The sequence below is a fragment of the Macrotis lagotis genome, chromosome 8 (assembly GCF_037893015.1).
Source record: "Macrotis lagotis isolate mMagLag1 chromosome 8, bilby.v1.9.chrom.fasta, whole genome shotgun sequence".
Classification (NCBI taxonomy): Eukaryota; Metazoa; Chordata; class Mammalia; order Peramelemorphia; family Peramelidae; genus Macrotis; species Macrotis lagotis.
This window is the reverse complement of record NC_133665.1, coordinates 99,762,620-99,782,125: the sequence shown is the minus strand read 5'-3', so window position 1 is coordinate 99,782,125 and position 19,506 is coordinate 99,762,620. Positions and strand designations below refer to the sequence as shown.

General features: G+C 36.1%; 1 protein-coding gene across 3 annotated transcripts in view; it reads right to left on the bottom strand.

Annotated features, from left to right (window-relative positions):
* Positions 1–19,506, bottom strand: part of KIF9 (kinesin family member 9) — an 87,881-nt gene that overhangs the window by 11,363 nt on the left and 57,012 nt on the right. For all 3 annotated transcript variants that reach the window (XM_074197735.1, XM_074197738.1, XM_074197736.1), the window contains 6 exons: positions 16,911–17,058; positions 16,006–16,070; positions 8,713–8,790; positions 3,161–3,229; positions 2,433–2,537; positions 1,313–1,368 (listed from right to left, as the gene is read on the bottom strand). In XM_074197735.1, the coding sequence (XP_074053836.1) occupies positions 1,313–1,368; positions 2,433–2,537; positions 3,161–3,229; positions 8,713–8,790; positions 16,006–16,070; positions 16,911–17,058 (521 nt within the window). The remainder of the gene's footprint in view (positions 1–1,312; positions 1,369–2,432; positions 2,538–3,160; positions 3,230–8,712; positions 8,791–16,005; positions 16,071–16,910; positions 17,059–19,506) is intronic.

Sequence of the window (19,506 nt, the reverse complement as noted above, 5' to 3'; positions counted from 1 at the left end):
AAAATTGTAAAAATTGTAAAAATATTGTAAAATTGTAAAAATAAGTGAAGGTCTTTCAAATGATGAAACAGTCACCACAAATCCAGAAATATAGCTTTGTAAATAAAAATCTCAGACCTTCCTCCCTTCTAAGCTTTTTCACTCTGTACATAATATTTCAGAAAGTTTCTTTGGTTTCCTCAACTCTAGACAGATTGTAATAGATGTACTCTTTTTAGTTCTTTAATTGTATGAGTCCATGGCATATGAAGCAACAAATGCTAAAGGTGAAGTGGTGGTAGAGAGTTAATAGGTACAAACCATTGACAGCAGAATAGAACAGGTAATAATATGGAATTGAGGAGTGGACAGAGAAGCAAAGTCAACCCAAAGAATCAGCAGTTAAGGGTCATTTAGTATAAAGGCAAGCAACCTTATAACCCTAATAAACAAATGAATATATCACTATATTACAGAACCAGACAACAAAACTGATGTTCACAGTAAAGATCTGATGATGATTTTTAGTCTTTAAGATGTTATTAAATTACATTTTATGTCCTCAGTTTCTTTGAAAAGGTAGGGAAGCATGTAATACATTTAACTAAAAAATAAGATTTATTGATGCCTTTTGTTTTTATATCACATTCATTTCCACACATCTCATCCTTTTTCCTTGCATAGGTAACAAATTTTAGAAAGTTTTTAAAGTAAAAAATGGTTAAATAAAAAAGTTTCTGTGCATATAAGGAAAAGATCTCATTGTATGAAAAATAATTCTTAAATTATAAATACTTTTAATGAGCAAGCAATATGAAATAAATGACCCATTATTGTACCTTCCATGGGTGTAAAACTCTTTGATAGCAAAGGGAACACTAATGCAAAATGTTGCATTGCCCATAGCAACCAGTACAGTATCTCCCATCTAATAGGAGATACGTGTTCTTTTTTTAAGTTATTTTATTTTTTCCAATTACATGTAAAAATAGTTTTCAACATTGATTTTTTGTAAGCTTTAAGTTCCATCTTTTCTACCTCTCTTCCTTCCCTTTCCCCTCTCCATGACAGCAAATAAGCTTGATATAAATTATACACATACAATCAAGTTTAACATTTAATACATGTTCTTTGGATGAATTTAATTGTTCTGTAAGCTCAAAACATTACTCAAAATAAATCTCAGGGTTAAATATTTTTTCTTGGAAAACTGATACACAGAGCACAACTAAATCCCAAGCTGATTTAACAGCTTAGTAACAGAGTTCAGAAGAGGAATCAGTTACCTTCTTGCTAATCAATGCTCTACATTTGGGGAGAAGGGCATTTTTACCTTAAAACCACTTTGAACTGATTAAACACCTCTTGGATTTGTCGGAGGTTAATGATCTGAGGAAGAAAACATAATACTGAGATTAGACTTCACTTACTAGGCTATATGGGGGGAAGGGAGATAGGTTGCATCTTTTTAAAAGATATTTGGTTCTTTTAGCTAAAATGTAAATTATTTGGACTTATATATTATATAGATGCAGACTTTTTAATCGATTTTTTTTGTTTTTTAAAACTACTAACAGACCCCCACAGAGATCTGTTTTTTAAAAGTTATCTGAATTCAGGACTGAAAAAATGAAATTCTATGAATACTACTACAAAGTCAAAGTAGAACTGACCCTTAGACTCTGCCATGAAACTTCAGTAAGACTGAAGGTGCTTTAAGGCTTTAGATACCATTTATCTGATGAAGCCAAATACCTATGAAGGTGTATGTTAAAAAAAGCAAATCCATTTACTCCCTTGTCATTCACAAAAAGAATAGCCTTTCTCCAGGTATAGAGGAAAACTTAATTTATGTTTTAAATAATTAAAACATTTTTCATGAGTTAAGCACAGGAAAAAATGCCTTTCAGTTAATAAGTCAAGAATAATAAAATGGATTTTTAAATGTCATTATTTAAAAGAGAATGTTAATTTATAAAATTATTTTTTAAGACCTAATTTAAATTTTTCCTTGCCCTTATTTGGGTCATCTTTGGCAATTTAATGTTTGTATATTTGTATATTATGTTATATATACCAACCTATTTTTTGAAGATAGTTTTAAAATTAAGATTCACCCCCCCTTTCCCTTCACACACACACTTTTTTTTTTAGTTTTTTTGCAAGGCAAATGGGGTTAAGTGGCTTGCCCAAGGCCACACAGCTAGATAATTATTAAGTGTCTGAGACCAGATTTGAACCCAGGTACTCCTGACTCCAGGGCTGGTGCTTTATCCACTACGCCACTACACCCATACATCACTGAAACAGTTGTTAAGGCAATGGAAGTTATGACAATGGACTCTTAATTTCTCATGGAATGTTTAGAGAATGCCCCAAATTAATTTATTAGCTAAGCAGCTTGTGAATAAAATGCTCTGGCCTTCAAGCAGCCCTAAAGAAATGCTACTCACATCGATTTCTTCCAGAGATCCATCCAGATACCTGCGAACTTGAGAGTTAATTTCAGCTATCTGAATTTCATCCATGGGATCATAGGTGACCATTGCACGGTTGGCCTTAAAAATTGAAAAATGCTTCATTAAAAACAATTCAAGACAAACAAACTACTTTATTATACTTATATTGGGACAGGGAAGGAAGAGATACCAATTCAAGAGAGCTGATCCTTCTAGCCCGTAACAAGGATGCATTCCAACAAACTGTGATGTAATGTAAGTTATTATCCCCATTTATTAACTCAGAAGTTAAATGACTTGCTGAGGGACACAACAGTTTGTCATTGTCAAAACTGAGATTTGAACTTAAGTCTTTTATCTCTAAACTCAGTGAATTTCTTATTAAATGTCCTCTTCATATGTACAGAGCCAAAATATGAAACCAGATTTTCTGAATATGTCCAGTGCTTTTCCTATGCTATTAATAGGGAAATAGAGTTCTCTAAGGCAGCATGAAAATGGCAGGTGCTGAGACAGAGATGCTGTGGCAGAAATCCCCCCTTAAGAGGGAGGGCACTTTGGATGCTTGGAATTCTGGCCAGAGCATGAAGAGAAGATAGAAATGGAAAAATTTGATGAGGAGAGAATTCTTTCTCAGCTCTGCATTCCCCATAAATCACTAAGCAGGTCAAAGGTAGGGAGGCAGGCAGATTGAGGAGAAGTGGGGGCAAATAGTTCCTTACCAGACTGTCATGGATGGCTAGTTCCTGTTTTAGCAGAATCAATTCCTTCTCCAGATTCTTTACCTTTCTCTAATATGGAAAGAGGAGGAGAAAAAAGACCATGAATGATGCCTCCTAAACACTTAGAAAATGTTCAATAGTTTCTTATTGAATTTAACTGTTACTAATCAAGGGAATTTATCTAAATGATCACTGCTTTAAAAGAAAAGACCACCACTTTCTCATTTTCCTTTGATAATCAGGATTTTTATTCTTATTATCAGAACCTAGAGTCTATGAACAATTTATGTTGTCGCTCAATAGTTTCAGTTGTGTATGACTCTTCATGACCCCACTGGAGGTTTTCTTGTCAAAGAGACTGTGGTGGTTTGCCAATTCTTTCTGCAGTTCATTTTATAGAAGAGGAAACTGAGGCAAGCAGGGTTAAGTGACTTGCCCAGTGTCACACAGTAAGTGTCTAAGGCTGGATTTGAACTCACAAAGAAGTCTTTCATTTCAGACCCAGCACTCCAATTACTGTGCCACCTAGCTTCCCCCCAGTCCTAGTATAAATAACCCCAAATTTATTTATTTATTTATTTATTTATTCATTCATTTATATATATTTATAATCCTTTTTGAAACCATCATTTCAATGACTTTCTAGCTTTAAGTTTGAAAACAATTGTTCTTAAAATTGAGGCTATAAAGTATTAAAGCCTTGAATGTGGGTCAAGTATTAGAAAACTTGCATTAATTTTATTTTTAAAAAATCCCATTCACTACACATAATTTATCTTTTCCAACTTTTTACAGCACATTAACAAAATTATTGAAAAAAATGTACTCCAACCACTAAAGATAACAATGTCTCAGGGAGCTCATAATTCCAAAAGGGAGATTCAATTGCAGCAAGCACCTTAAGAAAGAATTCTATTGAACAATAAGATGGTCCCAGAAGGTAGATAATTAAGATGTTAAAGGTTTTAAAATTCATGGTCATGATTCTAAATCATGATCTATATTATGCTTCACTTAGCATAAAAAAACAGCGCCCCCCCAATAAAAAAAAAACCCTGCCTTTGGAATGTTGTCTCTGCACAAAACGGTCAATGCTTCTGTTAATCAATATGCCATTAAGGTATGGTTATATGGAAAAATATATAACCAGACATGATTTCACCATCTTAAAAAGGCATTTATGTTTATTTTAAATAGGTTTTAAACATGAGATCCAACGGCACCCCTTCTTCTAAAAAAAAATGTACTTATAGTGCTATTAAACAATTTGCAATTACAACATGATCCTGGGACAGAATCAACCTTCTTCAGGTTACAAGGGACTAAGGTTCTGATTTAACCCTCAATCAATGAATTAGCACTTATTAAAAGCCTCCTTTGGCAATATTTGTTAAGAGTTGAGTCTGAAGCCTCAGATTTCTACCTAATTGCCCCCTTAGCATTTCCTTTCTATAGTTTGGGCTCCGCCTATTCTGTTGAGAACCCCTTATGACCCAGTTTCCCCTATGGTAATCCTCACCTCCTAACTCTCACAGAAAGGGAATATATACTAAAAGATATCCTCTATAAGTTAACTTTTAGCTACTTTTAGCTTTCAAGAGGAAAAAAAAACCTTACTTGAATACAACTTATTTGCTCTATACAATAGTAGATATTTAACAACCATCTCCCTGAAAACACAGGATACCCTTTTAAGTTTAATCCACACCATTTACATCCATGCCATTTTCCTGTAGAGAAATGAAAAACAAAAACCAATAAATCCAGCCCTGACTTGTAGTTTGCCTATTTCTGAGGCTTAAATGCTCACACTGAAAATTTAACAATGCTTTTCAGGAGGAGCTGGCACACCCTTGGCTAAATACATACATATATATATATATATATATATATATATATATTATTTTATAAATTGGCAGAGAGAAAAAAGCAAAGAGAAATGGCAGAGAGAAGAAGGCAAAGAGAATCTCTCCCTCTGCCTGAAGCCCTCCCCCTTCATGGTCTAGATGAAGGGCTTTTTCTTCATGGAGTCTTCCTTGATTTCATCAACACAAGTGATCTTTTTTTCCGTCATCCGGACAGTTTGTGCTCTTTTTGCCCTTATCTTGAGGACTTAGGTCCTACTACACTGAAATACAGCTATTTGTGCAGGGGACTTACCTCCCCATTAGACTTTAATCTCTGTTAGTCAATTGACAGTCACGATGCACATGCTAGGCAGTATTACAAGTGTTGGAGCTACAAAGCAAAGCAAAAGGCAGGTCCTACCCTCAGGGGGTTCACAATTGGAGACCAGAGACAAGATGCAAACAACTGTTTACAATCATGTTCTATACAGGTGCATTGAAAGTAATCAACAGAAGTTAATCTTCCTCTAGAAGGCAGGATTCTAGTTGGACAGGAAAGAGAGCATTCTGGGTCAGGGGAAAGCTAGTGACAATACCCAGGGCCAGGAGAACCAGGGTCACTGGATTGAAGGAAAACGAGAAAGATGGTAGACTGGCAGGTAGTGAAGGACTACAGGATGTTAGCATTGATTCAGGAAGTGAAAGGAAGTTATTGGGATGTATTGAGTAGAGGAGAACTGCTATGGTCAGACTGTGCTTTGGCAAGATCCTTTTGACTGTGGAGTGGAGGAATGACTGGGGTGGGAGGAGACTTGAGCCAGGGAGACCAACCATCAGGCCATATGTAGGTTATAAGAGGGTAGTAGCAGGGTCAGAGGAGAGAAGGGCATGTGTGTGTTTGTGTGTGTGTGTGTGTGTGTGTGTGTGTGTGTGTGCACGCGCACGCTAGGTTGGGAACATGTAATAGGGAAGTTTGGAAGGGAGGAAGGATTTTGTTTTTGTTTTTGAGTGGGGAGGAAAAGGAAGAACAAATTCAACATTAAGACAGAGAAAATGTCTTATTTATCTCCCCAGAATGAATATCACAAAGTCCCATGTACAGTAAGTACTCAGGAAAGATTTATTGAAGAAAAAGCCCAATAATTTCTGAACATTAATAACTATTTAACTATTTTATCTTCTGCTCTTCAACGCCTTGTATAAATCCTACCACCTCCTCAGAGAAGCCTTTCCTAGACATTCCAGCCCATAATTTTCTTATTGTTATCTTTTTAGATGTCTATCTCATATAGACAGTAAGCTACCTAAAGTTCCCTTGTATACCCCACAGCACCTAGCAGAGTACCTTTAACTTAGGAAGTGCTCATGTATATAATATTTGGACTTGTCAAAAACTTTTCCAGTTCAAATCTTCTACAATGCTATTTATTCATTATTTATATTATACTTTTAAAAAGTCTGATCATATTTTTGGTATAGGGGAAACAATAATAATTATGCACATTTCTATAACAATGGTTTATAAAGTTGTTGTTGTTCTTTGTATTTTGTTCTTGAAGAGAACCATGACATCCTTGCAAGTAAATTTAAGTGAGGGGAAGGGCTATACAAAGTCATCCACCCTACTTTCTCCTCCAGATCCATCTAGGACTATTGGCCAGATAGTAGTCAGGATGATTGGCAATGGTTCTTGGATGCAGTGGACTATATTCTCATTGCATTTACTATGATGAACATGAAAGTTCATTGTTAACATTTTTAGAGATGGTTTAAAAGGTCATTATCTGGCAGACCTTGACAATATTGAGCAGCAATTATAGAACTGCTAGATTTATAAAGTGCTTCCTTTACTACTGAGAGGTAAATAATGCAAATATTATTATCTCCATTTTATAGATGAAAAAGCAATCTCAGAGAGTTAATGCTAAATAATAATTATTAGAGTCAGAACTCAATCCAAGTCTCCTAACTCTAACTTCCATCATGATGGGGAAAAGACAGGTTTTCATGATTTCTTAGCATTCTATTAATCTCTTATCCTATATTCTGGTTGTGAGAGGGTTTTTTTTTTTGCAATTTGTATCAGGGCAGGCTTTATTGCAAAACTTATCTGTGTCCTCTTGACAGCAAATTTTTTTTCTTAATTTTTAATTTTAAAAACTGGAAGCATTTTCTGGAGGGAAAATGTATTGGGAGGAGCAAAAAAATACATAATTTACAAAGCATTCTATAGTTACTTCTCTGTGTCTTCCATAATTTAGAGAAACAAATCAAGATTATATTTCAAATCTGGCATCTAATTTTGGGAATCATTTCATATTTTTCTTTATAAGTCAATATAACTGATTTTTCAGATTTGATCTCATTGAATTTGGGAATCCAAAATTTGGAGCTTTTTTGTCATTGTGGTTGAAAGAGTATTATAATGAGGGGTCGAATGACTGACATTCTATAATGAAGGGCAGTTAATGAAATACAGATAATTATTTCCTTATCCTTTTCCTGTTGCTGTATAGCAAAAATTACCACTTCCTCTCATCTAGGTACAGACTTGTATCTCCAATTATTTGAATATTGCCCACTGGAAGCCAACTCCTTTGAGAAGCTTTCCTTTACTACCCAATTCCAAGAGCTCACCTGAGCTTCTAATAGCATTTCCTTCCTACATCCCTCATTTAGTTTTGAGTAGACCCTGCCTTGTTTTATTATTTTTTATTCATTGTGTTTATTTGTTTACAGTCTCCCACTAGAATAACCCCCTTAGTGGCCTTAAATTCTCAGTATCTTCAGTACTTATGACAATGAGTTGTCAATAAGTTTTATTGTTTCATTAAAAGAGGAAGAGTGAAAGTATGGCTATAAGGTATAGAGCTTTGATATTTATGGTCAGAATGATCATAAAACCTTTTTTTTAGCTTAGGGCTCTCCTATTGTAAGACAAACTTTATTTTCTGATGTATATGATACACAGTTTTGATTTATGGGACAGCTAGAAGCTTAAAACTACTTGCATGTAATGTAATAGAAAAAAAATTTTCTCAGGATGGTATGCATACATCTCAGGATGGTCTATATTCTGGTAAGCAGAGTAAATGACCAAACTGAAGAATACATTAAGAAACCTCTTGAATCATAGACTATTAGAACTGAATGGGATTTTAAAGAATCCAGAACAGGGAATGTCAAAGCTGAAAGGAAAGATGGAACACTGGACATTCTACAGAATATGAGAATGGAAAGAAGTCTAGGAGTATAGAATATTAGCCTGAGAAAAGGTTTTGGAGATTTCTTTCATTTGGCATAAGTGAAAATGTCTTAGAGAAGTGAAATGACTTGTTCAAAAGTCCTTAATCAGTAATAGAACCAGGATTAGAACTCAGATCCATTGAGTCCCTGGACAATCTTATTTCCATAACATTCTACTATCCTCTCAGAGTCTTCTGTCCCCAAGGACCTTTACAGAATCATAGAACTTTTGGTCTGGAAGGGGCCATCTGGTCTAATGTTCTCTGGATTTTACATATGAGGAAGTAGACATTGGAAGAGATAAAGGGACTGGTCTAATCTCTCAGGATTAGGGAGGGCAGAATTGACCTAAGATTTAGTTCTCCTGATTCCACATCCACAGCTCTACATCAGCTTGCCAGTTTGGAAAAATTATTTTCCTTTCATTTTTACTGCCCCAGAAATAATATAAATAAATACCTCTGCATCATATCTTTCATTGATGGCAGGCTCAGTTGTGATCAGTTTTGATCTGCTGGCAAAACGAAGTGAAGAAAGCTGAAAAACAAATGGTCATGATCATGAAGTGATTTTTTTCTTTTTCTTAACTAGTTCTTAGGTCTCTGGGGAAACAGGAGTAGCCTTGTTCAGTCAGATTATCTGCCATAGTGGGAGGTCCTCCAAGAGGATGCTGTCTTCCACCTGCAGGTGGAGCTCTGGAAGGTTTAGAGTCTAAGTGGACTATCAGTCTTCATTCATGTATTTTTTTTTTTTCCTGCTGCTGTGGAGCAGTTTTGCAAATAAAAGTTTGTCTACTTTACCTAGAAAATGGCAAAAATATTACTGATTTTTGCTTTCCACCTGTTTTGTAAGGGAGAGGCAGGGAAAATGAATAGAAATAGGAGAGGAAAATGGGGGCACTGGGGCTGAAAACAATTCCCTCCCTTCTAAATCTGTGGTATTTAGTTACAAATTATAAGAGGTTTTAAACACAATTTTTTTTATTGATCTGCATTTTTCTGGCTGATCATCTCTGAGTAGACACATTCACAAAGCATGTAATTAGTGCTTAATAAATGATGGAAGAAGGCTAATACCCAAGTGGGATAGCTTTCCCAAAGCACTAGATCTCTAAGGTTTAAGCTGAGAGCACTGGACCCACATAGTGACGTTGCTCATTCCCTCCCTGAATAACTTCTGGGAAAACATTTCTTTCTGACAGAAGGGTTTCAATAATTAGGCAAGAAATAGTTAGAGATTGCAAAGTAAGTAGATTCAATAGCATTTATAGGGGAAAAGGCATCTGTCTTTCATGGTCAATCATTGGTGTTCCTCAAACTTGCCAAATCAATTTGACACTTTGGCCAGTGTTAATCAATTTGATGCTTATCAACCCAGCCAATATTTAGAAAAGGGATGGATCAGTATATTCTGTTTATCTATCTGCCTTTAATGGAATTCCTAGGAGGGAAAAAATGGTAAAATCTTTTTAAATGAAAGAGTTGAGGGTCAACTTTGGATCATATATTAATTTGGAAAGTTGGAAGAGAGAGAGAGAGAGAGAGAGAGAGAGAGAGATCGCCAAAAGTAATTATTTGTAAAATGAGTTCAAGGTTACAAATAGGGAAAATGAAATGCTGGGGAGTTGTTTGCTTAAGGTCATATGACTAACTAGAGGTAAAGTTGAGTGTCAAAGTCTTCTGGATTCCTGCCCAGTTCTCTTTTCAACTTGCTCAAGAGCATCTCTTCTCTTTCAAGGATTCAATAATGACACTAAATAGTCATGTTTAAAAATGAGGAAAGATTGAAATTTGTGAGATAGAAATTAGAATGAAACTTGCTTGAGATCTCACAAGAAATCGGGGAGAAATTTACTTAAAATTACTCCACTGAGAAAGGAACAAAGTAGAATATTGTTTGATTTTCTATAGAATAAAGCATAGTATTTTTTTTTATTTTATAGAATCTTAACTGTGATTAAAACAGTAAAGTTTTTGGTATAACTAGCAAAAATATTTAAAAATATTGAGAGAAATTCTTCATTCCATATATTTTTGTCCTTCTTTTCTCTCCTTTCATCTCCCTGCCCTCTTACTGAAAAAAAAAACTATTTGGGATTAATCTATTTCTCCAGACAATGAGGCTTGGATGCAGTTGGCAAGCTCCGTGGATCCACAGCTAAGCGACACCTTAGGGAGCAGTAGGACAAACATCTGGCTCTGATGGAGGATAAACATTTGGCTCTAATGGATACAGCTGTATCCTGGTCCTCTGATCAATGTCTGGGAAGGCTCTCAGCCTTTTAACAAGTATCTTCATATTTGAAAAGGAAGGTGAAGGCTGACAAATAGAAAGGACTGAGGATGAGGTTGAGGAACAATTTGCTTAAGTGCTATTTAATTTAAATCAAATGTGCCTTTGTTTATATATTTGACTGTTATAAGTATTTTGTTACACTTCATTCTTACATTTTGAAATGGGCTGTGATTTAACAGCCTTGTGGCTTTCCTAAAGCCAGAGAAGCCAGGAATGCCTCTGAAATGTCAATTTTTGTAAAGATGATTAGCATTTACCATCTAAACTAAAATCATAGCTATGAGTCCTCTCGTTTATGGTTTAAGATAGAAGTCCTTATAGCAGGTTCTCTACTTCCTAAAGCTGATATCCTACTTTGGGAGGGTTCTAGATCATTAGAAAGATTGTAGGGCTTTAGTCAGAGAACATTAGATCACAGTCTATAGCACTGAGAACCATAAGAAGGCTCTTAGATACCTTGAAAGGACCATTTATTTATGTTGACTACAATTAGGCCACTGAATGCTTTATTTAATGCTCAATATATTCCACTGGCTTATATATAAGGCCTTCAAAATGCAATATCCTTGGGGAGAAACTGTTAAATATATATTTCCAGCTAAGTGAAATTCACTCCTTTCAAATATCAACATTGTTTTAGACATATGGGGTTAGAAATCTTTCTAAATGCATCCTAGACTTCTATTCTCTCTTAAATTTAGGAGGTTGAATAAAATCTAGCTAGGCCATTAGGCACATCTATGTCTTACTATGATGTTGTGATATAGTGATGCCCTTGGGGCCTCTTTAGGCATGCAGAACTGACTGCTTCATCTTTACTATATGTTTCAGATTGCTTGGCTTTTATAGTTTCCCTCCTGCTTCATTATTGGGTAGGCAGATGTCTCTACTTGTTGCTATCACTTAGACTATCTCTAACAAGTCTGCAGTTTTCTAATCTGCTGATTCTAACCTTTGGAGGCTGAGAAACTGGTCAAAATGTACATTAAAGAAAAATCACTTAGGCTCTGTACTCTGAGGGGCCCCAGTACTGGGCTTTAGTGAGCCTAAACTTTGTCTCAGCTTTTTATGCAACTCAGAAAGATCCTTTTATTTCCTTTGGTTTCACTAATGCTAGAAGTCTGACCTTCAAATAATGGTGGCTTATTGTACTCCTTTAAATTTCCCAGTACATAGCACATAAATAGGCATTACAAAAAGGTTCAACTGGCTACATAAACAGGAGCCTGAATCTATTCTTCAAATGGTAGAAAAAAAATCTGACTCATTTATTTCATTTATCCTTTTGGACTGGAAGTTGCAGGAGAATCATCTCCTCGAAAAATATGCACATTATGTTTCCATAGACTATCAGTAAACAAAAGTGATATGTCAGGAATTTCTTGCTGAGCAGTTTGCACTTTCTAGCTTAATCACATGTCTTAGCCACTTGCTGCATCTATTTTCTTTCCAAACCAAGGCTGGTTTGCAGTTTACTTGATACTGTGGTAGGGAAGTCTTCCTCAAACAAGAGTTCTTAGTCTATCAAATTGTCTAAAATTTTTTTTGATAACTGTTTCAATAATGTAATTGACTCCCTTTGTGATCTTGTGTCTTTTAATTTAAAACTTTCTGACCTCATTGCCCCACAAAACAAAACAAAACAAAAAACATTCTCAGGAGCTGTCCATAATCCTCACCAGAATGCCAAGAGGTCTGTGATACAAAGAAGGCTAACACTTGACTTTAGTCCACAGGTTTGAATGGACCCAAATTTACTTTAGACTATACTTTTCACACAGAGTATAGAGTAGCCCCACAGCATTGAAGCAAGTGATATGTTCTTTTCAAATGGAAAATACTCTGTATGGAAACTGACTGGCCTGGGTCAAATCCACCAGGATTTTCCAAAGTTTAAAACCGCTCCAGCAATGTTAAAAACTCTGACTTCTGTAGGAAAAATGAGGAATGGTTAAAGGCATTTCACTGTCAATTAATTTGCACAGCCTCATAAACATGGTAGCAATCTAGGTGGCTCATAGGGAAGCTAGGTGAAATAGCTGATGGGAGCACTGAGCCAGGAGTCAGGAAAACCTGAATTCAAATGCAACCTTAGGTACTTATTAACTATATGACCCTGGTCAAGTCATTAAACCTGTATATTTCAATTTCCTTATCTGTAAGGTGAGTTCAAGAAGGAAATGGCAAACCATTCTAGTATCTTTGCCAAGAAAATTTCAAATGAGGTCTTAAAGAGTTGGACATGACTGAACAACATGGAGATAAAAGACTTAGATGTGGCCTTTACTTGGGAAGGGAAAAGCCTGAGAAAGTTTGTTATGAACTTCTCTGAGGCAAGAAATCCCTGAGAGATCTTCAGGTTCATACAATATAAGCTGTCTCTCTTTTTTTATTTCTTCCTTTTTTTTGAGGTGGGGAGTGGTTGGGTTTTGTTTTTTGTTGTTGTTGTTGTTGTTGTTTTTTGGAAGGGAGGCAATTGAAGTTAAGTGATTTGCCTGGATCACACAGCTAGTAAGAGTCTGAAATTGAGTCTGAATTCAGGTCCTCTTGACTCACCCAGATCAATGCTCTATCCATTTAGCCACCTAGCTGTCCCGGAGTTTTCTATCAAAGTTCTCCTCTCCACCTCATTAATCCATGTCTTCACATATTTTCTCTCTATCCCATATCAGAGAAAACCATGTCCTGCCTTATTCTGCATTTAACCTTTCCATCTCTGATACTGATTTTTTTTCTTCCTTTGAGAATTTGCTCCATCATTTATATTCTCTCTCTCTCTCTTTTACATCTTCACTTTCTTTTCCCCATGACTAATAAACATCCTTCAATATTAGCAAATGAAAAAACAAGAAGCATCTTTCCCAAAACCCTGCTCTATTACTTTATATCACCAAACTCCTCAAAAGAGTTAAACTACTTTCTATGTACTCTCTCAATGTGCTAACCATTCATTCTTTCCTCAATTCTTTATCATCTGGCTTTCATATCCATCATTATATTTAAACTTTTGTAAAGGACCTTGTAATCACCAGATCCTTGAAGGACCCTTCCTAGTATATTTATTCTCCTTGGTCTGTCAGCATCATTTAACACTATTGAGAATAACCTTGAAATTCCCTTTTTTTTGGCTTCTGTGATATTGATGTTTTCTGTTTAATTCAACCTTTATGACAACTCTTCCCACTGCCTTCTCTTATTTCATGACACTTTAACAGAGGCATTCATTAAGACTTATACCTTTTTTCTTCCTTCTATATCCTTTCTCCTCTGGTAATTACATCAACTCTTTTTTTTTTAGGTTTTTTGCAAGGCAGTGGGGTTAAGTGGCTTGCCCAAGGCCACAGAGCTAGGTAATTATTAAGTGTCTGAGACCAGATTTGAACTCAGGTTCTCCTGACTCCAGGGTCAGTGCTCTATCCAATCACATCAACTCTTAATTGTCTTTTCTATGGCTAAATCTCCACCTCCAGACTTGATGCCTCTTCTGACCTATAAAATATCACCTACAATTTTCTGATAGACAACTATATGTGAATCTCTGACTGGCAAACCAGTCTCTACTCCACACCAGCCTCATCCTCTTCTCCAAACCAGATTTTTCTCCTTCCTTGATTATTTCTGGACATTCATCCTAGACTGGACCTGAGATTTCTTTGGTATACAGAATTCCAAGGTGTAAGGTATTGGTATAAGGAAACTCCCTCTTAAAGAAGCTCACACTTTCTCTGCAACTTAGTCTTTTTTTCTTTTCTTTTTTTTTTTTAGGTTTTTGCTAGGCAATGGGTTAAGTGGCTTGCCCAAGGCCACACAGCTAGGTAATTATTAAGTGTCTGAGACCAGATTTAAACACAGGTACTCCTGACTCCAAGGCCGGTGCTTTATCCACTATGCCACCTAGCTGCCCCTGCAACTTAGTCTTAATGAGTTGCCTGGACCACTAAGAGATTAAGCGTCTTGACCAATAATGTAATATGTGTCAGAAGTAGGATTTGAAGCTAGATCTTCCTGAGGCCAGCTCTCTACTTGCTATGTCCCTTTGCTACTTATTTATGTAAATATTCAGACAATTATTGAAGTTACCAGGGCTTGAATTCCCAGCCATCTCTGATTCTCCCTCTCACATCTAAAGTCAGTTTTAAAAATATTTTTTTCTTTTTCAGGCAATTGGAGGTAAGTGACTTGCTGAAGGTCATAAAGTTAGTTAAGTGAAGTGAGGTCAGATTTGAATTTGGGTCCTTCTGACTCCAGGACTGGTGCTCCATCCACTGAATCACATAGCTGCACCAGTAATATATCTTGAGTCCTCTCCTTTCTTGAGCCACTGCTACCACTCTAATTTTATAACAATCAATCACCTTACTGGTTTTCCCATTCCCATTATTGTCTTCATACAATCTTCATATATGCTACTGTTTCCTGAAGTAGACATCTGATCATGTCATTCCTCTGCTCCAAAATCTTCAATGACTCCCCCATTGCCTGATGAATAAAGCCTTAACTACTGTAAATCAAGGCTCTCCATAATCTCCTTTTTAAAACTAATCTCTCCTTTTCCCCCTTCTATGTACCTTGTGCTATAATCAGATTGAACTTTTTACTATTGCCTAAACATAGTGAGTTTTTCCACCTTAGTACTACTGCTTACAGGTAGTTGCATCATCTTGAATATCTTTCCCATACAACCTATCTCTGAAAGCCCAATCATCTTTCAAGTCTTAGCTCAAATTCTATCTTATCTATGAAGCTTTCCCTGATCCTTTCATCCAGAAATTATCTTTTCTTTCTTGAACTCTCACAGTACAATGTACCTCCTTACATCAGTTATTTGTCTTAGTTTTTAAGAGATGAAGTCTGGATCTTATATTTAAATCCCCAACAGTTCTTTAGCATAGTCACTTGTACACAGTTGATTTTCAATAAATATTTGCCAAAATGAATTTTTAGACTATAGCATGACCATCTGACTTTATCCCTGAAAACCAGTGTTTTAGGAAAAGGGATTTTAATAGAATCCACATGGAGTACTAGTTCTCTTTTGCTCCTTTTTTTTTTTTTTTTTTTTTGGTGAGGCGTTGGCATTAAACGACTTGTCCAGGTAATTATTAAATTATCTGGTAAATTATTAAATGTCTGAGGCTGAATTTGAACTCAGGTCCTCTTGACTCCAGGACCAGTGAGTGCTCTATCCACTGCCCCACCTAGCTGCCCCTCTTTTGTTCATTCTTGAGGCAAATTACAATTTATTTTTTTTTTAGTTTTTTGCAAGGCAATGGGGTTAAGTGGCATGCCCAAGGCCACACAGCTAGGTAATTATTAAGTGTCTGAGGCTGGATTTGAACTCAGGTACTCCTGACTCTAGGGCTGGTGCTCTATCCACTGTGCAACCTAGCCGCCCCTACATTTTATATTCTTGAAAAGAAAAATCTATTCCAGAAAGCAACTGTCCCCTCTACTTACTGTCTCGTCCAACTGAGTGGCATCACCATATACATTTGCCACAATGACCATGTTACAATTTCCCCCTGCAAAGGAAGAAGACAGAAAGGTCATGAATCACAAGGATTTTGTGCCAAGATGATCACTTTAGTGTTACAGTAATTAGAGAATGGGAATAGCAACTAGACACATGATTTTACTCTATCAATGAAAGATGGCATCTTTTATGCAACTGAGGGACTTAGAGGTTTTTCTGGAACAAAGACAAAGGTTAAGTACCTTGCTCAGGGTCACATGGTCAGAATGTGTCAGGACTGGTCTTGTCTCTAAGGTCAAAGCTTTATCTACAGTACCTCTAATAATTAGTGAGAGGGGAGAGGAAAGTGTATAATGGAGGACAGACACCTAACAAAGAAAGGAAAAAAAAACAGAGGAGCTGAACAGAGGTGTAGACACACACACACACATTGGGAAATGATAGAGAGGAGGAGAGAGATGGCAGGAAGGTAAGAAAAAGAGAAGAAATAATAGGAGAAGAAAATGAAACAAAAATGGAGAGTACAGAAGAGAAAGTCTGATATACAATTATGCTTTTGACACATTCCACTATATCTGATGGTCACTGGGAAAGGGAGACATGAAAATATGTATAAAATTGAAAAGAAGAGAAGGGAAAACAGTAGTCTTGATGGGATTCCAATGCCTTATTCCTCCTCTCCCCTCCCCTCCCCTCCCCTCCCCTCCCCTCCCCTCCCCTCCCCTCCCCTCCCCTCCCCTCATATCTTTTGAATGATTTAATACTGTCAAAAGTGATGGTTATCTACTGTTGGTGGCTGCTGGCTCACAGACTCCCTCCTGGATTATAAGCCATGATGCTTTTCTTTAACATTTTTTTTATCAACTTAAACAAATACTAATTTTCTTACCTAATGAGTCCTTCAGAGCATGGGTGAGCTTGCATTGCCGGAAGGGAACATGTTCTCTCTTTCGGTCCCCTAAAGCAATAATAGCCTGCTCCAGGAAGGACAGGGATTTGTTGATATATGTGGCTTCCTTCATAATTTGGCCTTCTGACTACAATACGAAAGAAAGAAAGTAAGAAAGAAAGAAAGAAAGAAAGAAAGGAAGGAAGGAAGGAAGGAAGGAAGGAAGGAAGGAAGGAAGGAAGAAAGAAAGAAAGAAAGAAAGAAAGAAAGAAAGAAAGAAAGAAAGAAAGAAAGAAAGAAAGAAAGAAAGAAAGAAAGAAAGAAAAAGAGAGAGATAGGTCAAATGGTTCAGACACTTCCCTTCAGCAGGAGAGGTCCATTTGTCAAAAGCAGTTCTCAGTCATTATTACTTTAGGGGTTATACTATTCTCCCAGTCACTCAAGTTCAGAACTGTAGAACTGTTATCCATTTTCTGTCAAATTCTGCAAATTCTTCCTTTACAACAACAAAGATTTATTAAATGCCTATGGTGCAGAGCCCAGTGTGGAATGAGGTGGAGGCAATTTGAAGTTTATATATGACATAGCTCCTGCCTTCTTGGTGTTTGTTCAATAGGGAGAATAAGCCAAAAACTAGAGAAAACTTTAAATGTTAAATAAATGAAATAGATTCTTGCACATCCAAGAGTCATCTGAGATCCCTCTGATCACAGGCATCAGGGAAGGCAGTATTTCATTAGCTTTTAAACAATGCATGGGAATTCAATAAACAAAAGGATGGAGGCAGGAGGGAGCAGAGGGTTCTGGATATAATCCAGTTTGAATGGAGGGTAGCAATAGGAGAGGAGGCCAGTGCCAGATTGCATGGGGCCTTGAATGTCAGGTACAGAAGTTTTAATTTTTATCATTGTGCAATGAGTCACTGAAAGTTTTTGAACAAAGAAGTCACAATGATCAGACTTATGCTTATGCAGGCTTCTTTTTTTTCTGGCAGTAATATAAAAAAATGGACTGGATCTCTCTTTTGCTTCTATAATATAGATAAAAATGCTTATTTCATTTGCCATTTAAATTCAGAATAAAAAATTAAATGAAAAAATATTTTTTAAAAAAAGACTTCAAGGAGAACATAGTAGGGGAAAGAGCTGTTAAGAAGCTTTAGGTCTGGCAAAATAGAAATGAAGGCTTGTGGGAGGATAGAGGCAGTGGGAGTAAAAAGGAGAGGAGGGATGTAATTTGTTGTTTTTCCATTGTTTTCATCACGTCTGACTCTTTGTGACCCCATTTGGGTTTTTTTAATGGCAAAATTACTTCAGTGATATGCCATTTCCTACTCTAGCTCATTATACAAATGAAAAACTGAATTAAACAGGATTAGGCAAACAGGTTTTCCAGGGTCATATAACTAGTAAATAGTTATTTTACTTTTATTCCAATTAAATTACTATTTATTCAAATCTGGATTTGAACTCAGGATGATGACTTTCTGTACTCTAGGCCCATCATTTATCCATTGCACCACCTAACTGCTCAAATACTGAATATGATAGATTTAATTTATTAAGTGCAAATATTTATTAAGTGCTTAGGATATGTCAGACATTATATTAGGTACTGGGAATATAAAAACAGAAAATGAAATAGGTCTGTCTTAAGGAGTTTATATTTTGTCATTGGAGGGGAGTAATATGTACACAGATAAAGTATTTATTAGGAAAGAGAGAGGTAGCAATTGGAGGGTTCAAGAAAGGTCTTCTGTCAAAAATAGCATAGAAACTGGGCATCTAAAAGGCAGTGGTGAGGAGGAAGGCACAGAAACCAGAGATGGCATGTTGCATGTAGCAAACACTTGAGTTACCATGAAGGGAAATAACCTGGAAAAAAATCAAGAAATAGACTGGGAGCTAGAGTGAACAATTTTTGTTGTGCAAAGAACTGGGGCAGGGGAAAGATGAGTTGGTTAGTTGGGGAATAGAAGTATAGAAATGTAATTGAGCATTATGACTCCATATGAAATGAAAGGGATGGACAGCAACAAAACTGAGAAGGCTTCTATGCAATGATTCAGAGTAAAATGAATACTGAGAAAGAATTCACCTGAGTATAACATTGTCAAAGGCAACAACTTGAAAGACTTAAGAATGCTGATCCAGGCAGTGACCAACTGGGATTCCAGAAGGCTGAAGATGTCATTCTTGTGACACAGTCTTGAGTGCCCTGTTTAATTTTCCAGTATCTATGCTTATCTCCTCAACTAAACTATAAGCTTCTTAAGGACAGGGACTGTATCTCTTATTTATGTTTATATCTCAGTCCTAGTATACTTGGGCAAATAGTAGCCACCAGTAAGATCTTGCTAAAAGAATTAAATAATTTTTCTCACTATACCAAGCTTTTTATTATTATTATTATTATTATTATTATTATTATTATTATTATTATTATTATTATCTTTACTTATTCATTCATTCATTCATTCATCCATTCATTTATTTATTTATTTTGCAAGGCAATGGGATTGTGACTTGACCAAGGTCACACATCTAGGTGTCTGAGGTTGGATTTGAACACAGGTACTTTTGATTCCAAGGCTATT